This window comes from Amia ocellicauda, chromosome 11, assembly GCF_036373705.1.
Source record: "Amia ocellicauda isolate fAmiCal2 chromosome 11, fAmiCal2.hap1, whole genome shotgun sequence".
NCBI lineage: Eukaryota > Metazoa > Chordata > Actinopteri > Amiiformes > Amiidae > Amia > Amia ocellicauda.
In genome coordinates, this window is record NC_089860.1 from 34521364 (window position 1) to 34535003 (window position 13640).

Sequence of the window (13640 nt, forward strand, 5' to 3'; positions counted from 1 at the left end):
AAGCTCGACGGACCTTCTAGTAGAGACCGGCTGCGGAGGTAGGATTGGACAAGGACCGTTTGGGGCGGCGTTTTGCGAAAGGTCAGTTCTTGTTCACTGGACAGTCCTCAATCCCCAGAAAAAAATCATACAAAATCATAATAAAACCACACCAAATAAAGTAACGAAGCAACTGCTTCAATGAAACTAAACAACCAGTGAAAACAGCTACTGCGTGTGCATTGTTTAAAAGTAAAACGAAGTATAAAGAAGCATAATAAGTAATTCAGTGATTAGTGCAAGTATTTAAGGCCCGTCACACCCCACCCGTGACACTCATTAAACATTTGAACACATTATCTAGCTTCTAATCTTGCTTTAAAAAAAAAAATCAATGCTGCTCTGGAATGTCAGTCATGAGCGCATCAGATAATATTGTAATTAATACAATTATATTCTCCAGAGTAAAGAACATACAGTGAGCTGAACTGGCACACACTAGCGCTCACACAATAACGCAATAAAAAAGACAAACACAATGCTGGGGTATATTGTCAAAAGTGTAGAATTGAGCACAAGGGCAGTGATGTTCAGACTGTACAATGCACTAGTTAGAGCTCATCTGGATACTGTGGACAGTTCTGGGCTCCGCACTTCAAGAAAGATATCGCTGCTCTAGAGGCAGTTCAGAGGAGAGCAACCAGACTTATTCCAGGTCTGAAGGGAATGTCCTACTGAGAGACTGAGGACCTGAACCTTTTCACCCTGGAACAGAGGAGACTACGTGGGGACTTGATCCAAGTCTTCAAAATCATGAAAGGCATCGACCACATCAAACCAGAGGAGCTTTTCCAGATCAGCAGGGACACACGCACCCGGGGACACAAATGGAAATTGGGCTTCAAGGCATTCAAGACAGAAAACAGGAGACACTTCTTCACACAGAGAGGCGTCACAATCTGAACAAACTCCCCAGCGATGTGGCTGAAGAGACAATTTGGGAACATTCAAAAACAGACTGGATAGGATCCTTGATCACTTAGTTATTAATGGACACCAAACGAGCACGATGGGGCGAATGGGCTCCTCTCGGTTGTAAACTTTCTTATGTTCTAACATACACTGTCATGACGTCTCTTCCCTTTTCCTCTCCTCTAAAATGAAGTCACAACCACAGTAGTAACCTACAAAACTTGCTAGTGGGCAGTGTTTAAATAAGAATAGTAATTAACTAAACATTAATCTTACAATAGGATTGAATTGGGGGAATAAATTAATTGCTCATTAATAAACAATTTTTTGGCACTTGTGTTTCAACATGATATCCATGTTGCTATTGAGTATTAAAAATAAACTATTCAGTTCAGCTACTCTGTTGTGTATTGAATACAAACACAGTCATGGCTACTGGTCTGCCTAAATTCTATTAAATTACCTTCACTGAATTTTTCTAATTGTTTTTAGCTTAATTTAATGATATTGACATTTAATCCTGTTTTCTATGTGGTTTTGCTGCTTGTAATATTGTGCATATGTAGTGCATTGTGTGTGTTAGCATTTGAAATAACTTGGATAAAGGTGTCTGCTAAATTACATAATTCACATATACACCTGTACAGTCGAATGTCTTCACACCTTTCAATTGAAAACAACGGATCAGTTTAATATATATTGTTGAATAAGCAATAAGTAATCCTCAGAGTTTGTTGAATGCTGCTTCAGCCTAGAGATAATGGCAAAGATTACAGTTGATTGGGTTTGGGTGGGTATGTAAACATTGGACTACACTGCCATCGAAATGAATCCCCTCTTGGACTGATTTCCAGCTGTTGCTTCAGGTTCTCTTCAGGATTACCAGGAGGAACCCTTCCAGACTTCAGAACCACTCATAAATAAATACAGGATTGGGAGTCCACATCACATCATCAAAATGCCCCCCCACACACACACACTCACTCACTCTCATATAGTAGGTGCAGATTTCAAATACACACACGGACTAATAAACTATGTTACACCCATTCCGCTGGAATAAACTCCCGTGTAAATGTTTTATGTCATTTTAACATGGGATGAAACATAACACTTGTAGCACACAGCAATAATAAGTCTATTTAATTCACATTCTTTGAAAATCGTATTGTGAATTAAGCTGATGCTGCCCCCTAACGGAGTATCGAACTACTGCAGTAATCTTGATCTCGGATATTATAATACATTATATATTATTACAAATAAATAATACGTTCCTGCTCTTACTTTCATTGTATTAAACACCTCATGCTTGTTGAATCATATTTGCTTGTAACGCCATCGTTTGGTTTCGGATAGTGCAGCACAGCAGCAGAATATCCAGGTCTAAATAAAGCAATGGAGAAACCGGGAGCTCAAAGAATATCAGTCCCACACAAAAGAATAAGAACCAAATACTTTTATTTCGCAACCTAATTCAAATTCACTAACATAGCGTTAATGCTCTCAATAATCACAGACAATGAAAGGGGAGGTTAAATACGCACAAATCAATGTGAGCTTGCATGAAGGGGTTTTAATGGACACATCAAAACTAGGGATGAAACGGTATGAAAATCACGATTATAGTGACTAAAATGATCACGGTTATCAGTACTATCGCATAAACATTAAAATAATAACATTAACATTAAAGATGGCTCCATGAGGCCATGAGAGGTAAGTTTCCCTAGTGCAGGTTTTAATGAACACAACCTTAAGTAAGCAAATCAAATGTGCATATAAAAGCAACACAAGTAAAGCAATGTGCATGAACCAATTCAACGACTGCCGGATTTTAAATGAACAAAATATGTTGGTTGGGGTGACTAAATTACATAACATGTTATCGTGTGCACTGGGCGAATAGAGTCAGCAGACACGACGCACACAGCAGCAGAATAACGTGTAGCGTTTTTACAAGAGGAGGTAATAACGCATCTAAATGTAATTTTTAAATATATGGTGAAATGCATTCGAGTAAATCTCGAACGAGTGACATTTGTGCAATTCATGTGTTATTTATTCAGCACGCAGCAAAACGCTGTATTCACAATTTGATCGACAGATCAACAAAAGGGGTTACTATAAACCAATAAGAACACATAGGACCAAAATCACACACACGCAAAACCAAGAGAAATCAATGTGCAAAATAAATAATAGAAAGACTAGAGAGAGACTTATTTTATTTCAGGTATCCTTCCTTACTGCACAAGCATCCAGATTTACTTTTCTTCCAGTTGCTCTATGCCAGTGCAAAGTATCCCCCTTTTGTTCCCTCCTGTCCGCTTCTCCAGCGACACTCCGCACTGCACTCAGCACAGCGCTTCTCCTGCAATTCTCTTTATCTTGCAACACATGGTGGGATAGTGGAGGACCCAACGTCCACATAGCAGGTAACTAATCCATATACATCTACCACAGATCAGAGTAGATTTCCAAGCAGAGCTCACTTGAGGAAAATATCCGTCAACAAACTGTTTTTCATTTTAGATAATGAAGATGAAAAGAGGACTACAACCATCCACGATGACGACCACGAGGCTTTGCATGTTCGTTTGGGAAAATTAGATGAGAAAACTCACTGTTTCCGCTTTTACCCCCTGTCAAACAGCCCCCAGTCCCAGCATGGTCCATTGGGGGCTCCATTGGGGGCTCTGCAGGGGCGGCTGGTGAGGAGGAGCTGGAAAAGTGAAAAGAGTTTTGAGAGTGCGATCATCTCCTCAAAAATAATCACAAACATTTGAAGGCTTTGGAGGTCAAATAATTATTTGTAAGTAGTATGTAAGTAGTCCCTGATTATTATATAGTCTTACAGTAACAGTTAAGATTCCTTATTTGTTTTATTAATTTGTTCATTGCTTAAATACTTTTGGTAAGCAATAATTTGCCACACAATTATTGTGTGGATTTAAATGCTAACAAATTAGAACTGTCTTAATTCGTTAAGTTAAAAAGGTCAATAAACTCAATGTATTTAATATAACAAAGACTAAAACTGAGATAAATGTATGCAGGTTTCAGGTCAATATGACAAAGTTTTAGTAGACTAAACATAAAGATGACTAAAATGTGATTATATCTCAAAAATCTTAGTCGACCTTACAAAACTGTTGACTAAATTAACATTGTTTCCAAGACGGCTGTTGAGCACAGTTGTCATTAACTGAGATTAATGTGGATGCAGGCTGGGGTGAGCACTTTTAAAACTATTTAAAAAATAGGGCAAAAGGCAGGGGAGGGAGTACGGGAGGGGCTTTCCAGTGGCCTCAGATTGGAGGTGGAGTTTGGTGCGCAGAGGAAGGATTTTGAGTCCGTCACTGCCTGATGGCGCACAGATTGTAAGGTTTTGGTGCGTTGGTGATGCCAGGGGTTGGTGACAGGTCCACATCTTCAGCACAGATGCCCGGAGGCAGACTGAATTTGAATCTCTGGAGGAAAAGGGTGAAGAACAGGAAGAGCTCCATCTTAGCCAGGGTCTCGCCCAGACACACTCGGCGACCTATAGGACACAAAGACAGGGACGTGTGGGATGGAGTACACATCCAGCAACCCCAAAACAGTGGAATCACCCCCATTTCCACAGTGCACTCCTACCGTTTGTGGTATTACTTTCCACCTTCCCTGTGCACAATGCACAATTTAAAGCTTTGAGACACTGATTTACTTGCCTGATACATTCTTGCACCGGATGTTGGTGGGTTTTGTGTCACATCCTTGTACAGGTCAGTAGAAGGTGATTCTAACTTGGCTACCCAACATGCATGTTGTGCTGTAGAACACTGACCCAGAACATTCATGGCAGTCACTGAAGTCCCACAGATGTGTGATGTAAAATATTGGCGTTAAACTGCAGTCAGGGAGAGCCCAGGTCTCCAGGCTTGAGGAGCTAGCCTTCCCTAACCATACTTGAAAATTGACATTGATAAGGCTAAGTTAAGGATGTGGCACTGACCTGCTGAAAAGGGCATGAAGGCTTCTCTCTTGGCAAATTTTCCCTGAGCGTCCAGGAAGTGCTGTGGGTTGAACTTGTGTGGTGTCTCCCAGTGGTTCTTGTCAAAAAGCACAGAGGTGAGCAGAGGAATGACTGGAGTGCCCTGTGTGGGAAAGTTAAGGTTTATTTTACAATAAAGTCATCTGTCAACAGGAAATACAAATGAGAAGATCTCAGGTCACATTCTCATTCCAGTAACTAATTTAATTTTGCATCATCTTAAAAATGGTGAGTGGAGGAGTCCCAGTCTGAAACCAACAGAAATGCAGGAAATGTGTCACAGTGTGCGCTGTCTGTGTGAGGTGGACTGCTGTGTCGGGGAGGCTCACCTTGGGGATTCTGTAGCCCTTGAAGTCAATGTCTGATTTGGTCTGATGTAGCAGATTCATGGGGACTACATTGCCAAACCTCTGGATCTCGTGCAGTACTGCATCAGTGTAGGGCATGTCCTTGCAATCCTCCACCCTTGGGGGGCGCTCCTTCCCAATCACTGCGTGAATCTCAGCATGCACCTTCTCTATAGGTAGGGAGAGAAGAGACAGTCCATGGTATTACAAGCAAAGGTGCAGGGTGCAGACAGTGGTCTGAGGAGTTACCAGCCCTGGACTACACTGGAAGTGAGTGTGGAAAATGGGTATTTATGGCAAATATCCTGACATTTATTTTTATGCTTGAAAAATACCCAATGTGTATATTATGTGTAAATCCCTGGTAGATAAGTATTTCCAATGATTACTAGGAGTTAAATGATAAATTGAGTAGAACGAATGCCTTGTCTGTGTATTATTTCCCCAGGATTCTAGATAGTGTGCTAAAATTAAGACCAATATAGGCTTTAAACAACAAATTACACAATTTGTAAAATGTATTATTTTGAACTGATATGTTTTAGCTAAGTTGAATTTGTAATGATTGATGCCTTGTACTTCTCTGTATTTTTGCACTTATGTTGTAAGTCACCCTGGATAAGGGCGTCTGCCAAGAAATAAATAAAAATAATAATAATAATAATAATAATAATAATAATAATAATAATAATAATAATAATAAACACAAGAACATGCGTCTATGCAGCTATCCAGGACTAGGGATGGGGCCCGAATTATATGCCTACACTTAGATGTAGACTAACAAAAAGACCCACTAGATGATCAGTGTTCCGGCTCACCCTGTATGAGAGGGTATTTAATCATCATCAGAAGCCCCCAGCGCAGAGTGGTTGATGTAGTTTCTGTTCCTGCAGCAAAGAGGCTCATTGCAGAGGACACCATGTTCATCTCATGGAAATAAGTATTTGGATTTTTAGCTTTCTAAACAAAAACAAAAAACATGATATATGACATGCTTGTAAGGTTTAATGGCTGCACCAACCCTCCCACCCAAAAACGCTAAAGAGAATTCTTTTCACATTCATAAAACGCCAGTATCAAATCATGCAGGTTTTATATGTTTCTTAAACTCATTACCTGTGAAAGTCGGAAATATATTCATAAGTGAGAAATACTGTATATTCTTTAGTGCTTAGATGTGGATGGCACTGCATCTTCTTGCTGCTTCTCATCTTTCATTAAAAAAAATGTTTGATGGACGTTTGCACAGTGACTCTTGTTTTAGTTTAGTTTTATCCTATATATCGTGCACAGCTGCTGATGCCTTAACCATTTTATTTGCATTCTGTACCTCTGAACAAGCTAGTGATTTTTCTACCAAACTGACCTCCCCACAAGGTCGGAGCTCGAGGCCCCCCCCCACCCCCAATATACACTCACCTAAAGGATTATTAGGAACACCTGTTCAATTTCTCATTAATGCAATTATCTAACCAACCAATCACATGGCAGTTGCTTCAGTGCATTTAGGGGTGTGGTCCTGGTCAAGACAATCTCCTGAACTCCAAACTGAATGTCTGAATGGGAAAGAAAGGTGATTTAAGCAATTTTGAGCGTGGCATGGTTGTTGGTGCCAGACGGGCCGGTCTGAGTATTTCACAATCTGCTCAGTTACTGGGATTTTCACGCACAACCATTTCTAGGGTTTACAAAGAATGGTGTGAAAAGGGAAAAACATCCAGTATGCGGCAGTCCTGTGGGCGAAAATGCCTTGTTGATGCTAGAGGTCAGAGGAGAATGGGCCGACTGATTCAAGCTGATAGAAGAGCAACTTTGACTGAAATAACCACTCGTTACAACCGAGGTATGCAGCAAAGCATTTGTGAAGCCACAACACGTACAACCTTGAGGCGGATGGGCTACAACAGCAGAAGACCCCACCGGGTACCACTCATCTCCACTACAAATAGGAAAAAGAGGCTACAATTTGCACAAGCTCACCAAAATTGGACAGTTGAAGACTGGAAAAATGTTGCCTGGTCTGATGAGTCTGATGATTTGTGTTGAGACATTCAGATGGTAGAGTGAGAATTTGGCGTAAACAGAATGAGAACATGGATCCATCATGCCTTGTTACCACTGTGCAGGCTGGTGGTGGTGGTGTAATCGTGTGGGGGATGTTTTCTTGGCACACTTTAGGCCCCTTAGTGCCAACTGGGCATCGTTTAAATGCCACGGCCTACCTGAGCATTGTTTCTGACCATGTCCATCCCTTTATGACCTCTGATGGCTACTTCCAGCAGGATAATGCACCATGTCACAAAGATCGAATCATTTCAAATTGGTTTCTTGAACATGACAATGAGTTCACTGTACTAAACTGGCCCCCACAGTCACCAGATCTCAACCCTATAGAGCATCTTTGGGATGTGGTGGAACGGGAGCTTCGTGCCCTGGATGTGCATCCCACAAATCTCCATCAACTGCAAGATGCTATCCTATCAATATGGGCCAACATTTCTAAAGAATGCTTTCAGCACCTTGTTGAATCAATGCCACGTAGAATTAAGGCAGTTCTGAAGGCGAAAGGGGGTCAAACACAGTATTAGTATGGTGTTCCTAATAATCCTTTAGGTGAGTGTATCTCCATCTATTAATCTATTAATGCCTGTTACGCCAATAGACGGCTGTTTACCTTTAACTATACATATTCTGTAATGGAAAACAGAGAAATAAAAAACAATTAGCCTAACTACAAAACCACAATCACGTAAGCAAAACGGACTGCACTACAGCCTATCGATCATTGTTCAACACCAATGACAGCGCTATACTATAGCCTGCTGATTATTGACAGCGCTGCCACCACTGTGAAATAACACATGATCAATGGAGGGAAAGGAAACAAAAGTCCTGACAATCAGTAAGCAAGAATATTTATTGTAGATAATAGGCAATTTGACTTGGGTTGTTCAGCCTGCACACAAATTAAATGCATTTCATGAAAGTAACACAAAATAAAACTAGAATCATTCTCCATGGCCTGTAGGCTATTGAGTCCTTTTCAAATGTTAATGCTTCTCATAGCTTCTTCCTCTCTTGTCTGTCTAAATAACAACGTAATCTTTGGGTGTTTTGCACAAGCTTGTTCAGACAACAATTTACTGCTCCGCTTTTGAGCACTGCTTGCATATTTTATGTTATTCATGTCTACCGTCACCTAGCAAAACATAGCTTACTGATTAGCAGTTTTGAAATTGGCATTTCAAGGGGTGTAATGACGTAATGCACGCAAGATATCATCGCTGTCAGACGGAAACCTCGTAAATACAGTGCACGCTCAACCCCCCCCCCCCCACCAATTAAGTAAATAATTTCACTGTGGACCGTAATGCATGTTAGATATCGCCGCTGCTAGTTTTCTTGCACCAAAATCTTTATTAATTTATTTATTTTGCTATGAGGTGGGGAGTGTGGGCCCTTGGGGTGTGGGGGCTCCCCTGCCACACGGGGGCTGCGGGGGTGTCCCAGCCACCAGTGGGTACATTGTTTCAGTTACTGTCTATAGTCAGTGACAGCCTAACTACATACCGCTAGCACTCACTTATTGATTCCAACACATATAGGCTAGATGTCTGGGTTTTCCCATTACAGAGCCCTTTAAATGCATAGACTGCTTCTCCAGGACCAGAGTCACAGCAAGATATTTGGCATTAATATTAGGATTAAAATATTGAAAGAACATCACCTCCTCCTGCTCTTTGGCAATGAAAGCATCAATGAAGCTCCTCAGGTCGTTTCTATCCACAATGTCCTTGCGCTCATGGTAGTAGTTGGAGAAGAACGTCCGATACTCTAAAGTATTACTGTACATTTTCTTGAAATTGGCAAGAAAGGACCCCAGGAAAGGGGAGATGTCGTACAGCTGGAAAACCAAACACAACAGGATAAGTGCTGTGACAGTGGAACAACATTATGAGACTTAATGATAACAAGCATTAAAGACATATGAGAGGTGTACAGCTTAAATTTCAATTTTATTAAAATAATGCAGGTGTTGGTAAGTGCATCCACTAATATGGATACATAAAACTTATAACTGTGAACAATATACAGTCATCTTACGAAGGTGAAAATATTATTGGTTCGATTCCTTTCCATCTTGCAGGCCCAGTGTGAAGGGGAGGAGTAAACTACCTTTGACCAAGAGTGAAACCAGAGTTTACAAGCTGAGATTACAAAGTAAAGAAGAAAGACAGACATGTCTAGTTAACTTTGGCCAGGCTGAAACTTGGGCCTGCTGTTTTCACTTCTCCTGGAAGAGGTCAAACCAGAACCCGATCAGTTCTCTCAGGGAGGTGAAATTACACAACTAATCCAAACTGAGAACATGAACTACATTATGAATTAATGAGCCTGACCCAACTTTAATTGCATGTGTTAGCAGAAGCGTGTGATTTGTGACCACACAGTATTATGGAGAGGACAATTTTCCTGGAGTCCCATACCCGCATCGCAGGGGAGGTGACGAGCTTAACATTCTGGCTGAGAAGTTGCTGGAGTCGTAGGAACTGGGAGTCGCTGTAGTCAAACCGGTCTCCAAACACAATGGTGCAGATCACATTAGACACTGCTGAGTTGATGTTGGTGGTGGGGTCAAATGGGTCACCTTAGAGGAAACATGAAGTACAGAACATACTTACACAAGATGTAAAACACTCAGATCATATCCACTCCCTCAGACCTAAAACAGGGTCCTCTATCAGCATCAGTTTCTCCTGCACACCCAACGGGGAGGAAATCCAGTTGCTGTGTTCAACACTTACACGTACCCAACATAAGAGAGCTTTATGCACACAAGTAACAGTTTATGAGTAGGGTTAAGGTCTCGAACCCTTAATAGGGCAAAACATTGAGTCTATTGGTGTTCACTGTACCCAATCTGTAAATGATCTAACAGCAGACACGTGCACATGGGGATGAAAAGGACGACAGGAAAGGATGACAGCCCCTGCCTGTTTGCCCTGCCACCCAGAAAATGCCTTCATGCCTTCCCGTAAAGTCCCCCCGGTTGACAATTCGTCAGAACACCACCCCCTTGCAGTTCACAGTTCTCATGTGCCCTCATCCTACCATTGCGATCCTGCCTGTCTAATAGTATAGTTTACTGGCTTAATGATTTAAAATTGTATTTTAAAATGATCTCCAAACCAGCACGCCTTTCTTGTACAATTACTTCAGTGGGTGTTTATTTAAATATATATACTTTTCTCTCCAGAGAGTTCAAAGTCATCTGTCCAGTTTGATCAGAAAACCCACCTCATTAAGTTCAATCATTGGGATCTGGAGTAATAACTCACACCACAAAGCATCAGTACCATTGATTAAAGGGCTGGTTTCACAAGCCGACATTAGCACTAGGGAATAGATACTGTGATTATAGGCTGGGCAGTGCAAGACTAGTGATAATGAAGGTCTGAGAAACTGTCTGAAGCACTCTTGGCAAAAATAGTACAATTGGCATTTGAAAGAAATGTCTCCCTTTTTGTTATCTTTAATATCTTTCTATAAAGGAAACTAAACAATACATTTTACAGACTGAAAAACATTACTGTGTGCCAACTAGCAAAGGTCAATTATGCTGTCAACAAATTAAGTGTAGTAAACTGTCCAAATTTGAAAAGTTTATAACTATAATACAACATATCTAACACTTGCATGGAGTTTATCTTTAACCTATGAATGGCAAGACATGCCAACTTCAATTAAATCAATGAAACTCCAATGTGTTTCCAAGTAGTATTTTATGTGGCCCTTAAAAAAACATTAAAGTTCTTGAGTTGGTCAGGAAACTGTGGAATCTCCACCACAGACCTACAATATACTTGAGTTTTTTGTTTCTTCTGTTTTTTAATATCTAAATAAATATTCTCTGATACCTTTATGTGACTCAAAGACATCCAACAGACACTGGGCCTCCTCCACTATCCTGTCCTCGATGGTTCTCTTTCCCATGCCGAAATCCCGCAAGGTGGAGAGAGTAAATCTCCGCATGGTCTTCCATGACTCCCCATATCCAAATATGATTCCTGGAAAAACAAAAAACATAATGAACCTTAAAGATGCTCTCAATGTCTGAGTTCTCTCTGTAGGGGCCTCTCTAGGATCTATTCCTGTGCAACAACTCTGTTTCAGCAAAACACTGCTGTGTTCCCCATCTAGAATAATTGTAAAACCCCTAGGCCTGAATTATATACAAAATCAGAGTTAGAGAAACTTCATCTTAAATAGTCTAGTTCTTAGGTAAATGTTTCCTGCCTGGCAAAGGAAAGAGAAGGATCCCAATTTAGCAACAGGCATTCTGATTCATTACTCAGTATTGAGTGGGGTGTCAATTAATGAAATCGCCAAGCCTTCTTTACAGGTTTTGTCTCCTTGTTTTGAGAACTGTCTTCCACGTGTTCTTCAATGTACAAGTGACCCACAGAAACTATAGGAAGAAAACATTAGTTACCGGTGCCCTTCGCAAACAATGTGAAGGTATGCGTCAGGCCTCTCTCGCCAAAATCATCTGCCCGATTCACCAAGGCCTCCTTCACTGTTTCATATCCAGTCAGGACCAAGACCTTATGTCTACCCATGTGAAAGGTGAACACATCGCCATACTTCTCTGAAAGCTGGAGGAAGATGAGAGGGAAGAAAATTCAGTCCAAGCTTGCCATCACACTGGACTCAATAGTAGTCTTAATTTTCTATTCGTTGGCAGGCTTTGCCCCCTGATTGGGTTTCAAATAGCCAGGTCATGAAGGAAATGGACTCCTTAAAGCACTCCTTTTCCCTGCAGGTGGCTAAGCTGAAAACAAGCTGCTTCTGCCATCTGGGTTTTCCACTTGTTATGTGATGCACTACTTCTACAAGGATTTTGCAGGGGGGAGGGGGGAGGTGTTTACTTTGTTTCAGTAACCATCAGCACATTGAGTTCTGGGTTTGCTGAGGAACAGTTTTTGTTATATTTGTATTAAAAAGGACAGCAAGGTCACTAAGTCACTAATCAAATTTCACATTAGCACAGTCCAGTCATCATAGCAGCCCTATCACCATAGCAGCTGTCATGGGTAAAACTGACCACACGATAATTAGGTCAGTTGATTCCTCAATACACTGTATTGCATTGCCCTAATATGTTTAAAGATATTGCTTCATTAAAGACATATTCTTGTAGATAATTTAATGTATCGATGGCTGTTTTTTTCTTTATCAGGCCAAAGATTCCATTCATTTTTTTCAAATTGATGTGCTATTAAAAAGCATTAAAGCCAGGACTCGGCTGCACGACTCCTATTGTGGAAAAGTCTAAAAAGCTATACATTGAACCAAACATTTTCACATTGCTTTTATATTAGCCTGCATTTGAATCAACTGCCTTTCGTGAAGATTTCAGAACATATAAACTTAGAGTCACTAGTGATATTCACTGCATTATCTCCTCTCTCCCAAACCTGAACACTCACCTGACATAAAGTTTCCTGAGGTTTCTTCATGTCCAGAATATTGAGGTTCCCGATCACAGGCCAGGCAGCCGGGCCGGGGGGGAACCTGTACACAGATGACTTGGATGGTTTGAAGAGAAGGTAGAAGAAGAAGGCTGTTGTTAAAATGAAGACCAGAGACACTGTGACAGTGTTCGCCAGCAGCACTGCAATCAGAGACATGTTTCCTTGGAGAGTTCCTCTTTGCCTACAGCTACTGCTATAGCCGTGCATGTGTTTATATATATATATAGGTTAACCATTGGCTTGTAGGTAAAAGATAATTACTGGTTATTTCCTTAACCACTCCCACACTAAGGCAGACGTTACAATTGTGTGCCAAGTATTCAGAGACTGTTACACCGGCTACCTGACAGTTCCCAGGATCTCCACCAGAGGACGCCCTTGCTATGGTGTTTTCCCATGATCTTCACTTCACTCAACTCATTATTGATTAATTAGTCCTTGTCTCTCGTTTCTCACTGCACCTGCTCCTAGTTCCCTACTAATCACCCCCTTGTGAATATTTAGCCCTTTGTTCCCAGCTTTCATTGCGAAGTCTTGTCATCAGTATTGTCACATTTCTGACGCTTATCTTTCGTATTTTCTCGTGTACCAGTCACTTACTTTTGTCTCTCGATTCTCGATTCTTGGATTTTCCTGACCAGCCTGTTCGCCCGATCTCTTGACCACCCGCTAGTGCCCTTGACCTGGAGTTTGGCTCTGCCCTTGTTGTTCCTGTTTGCCGGCATTCGACCCCTCGCCCGACCTGACTTGTCCATTGTGCTCTGCACC

The 13640-nt window shown here is 41.2% G+C and overlaps 1 protein-coding gene across 1 annotated transcript; it reads right to left on the minus strand.

Annotated features, from left to right (window-relative positions):
* Positions 1 to 2395: 2395 nt before the first annotated feature.
* Positions 2396 to 13052, minus strand: LOC136763541 (cytochrome P450 2K1-like). The gene is made up of 9 exons (XM_066717608.1): positions 12828 to 13052; positions 11831 to 11993; positions 11256 to 11405; positions 9825 to 9985; positions 9065 to 9241; positions 6156 to 6297; positions 5317 to 5504; positions 4949 to 5090; positions 2396 to 4495 (listed from the first exon to the last, which is right to left on the minus strand). Exons 1-9 carry the CDS (start codon positions 13026 to 13028, stop codon positions 4311 to 4313), a joined length of 1509 nt encoding a protein of 502 aa, XP_066573705.1. The 5' UTR covers positions 13029 to 13052; the 3' UTR covers positions 2396 to 4310.
* Between the last annotated feature and the right edge of the window lie 588 nt (positions 13053 to 13640).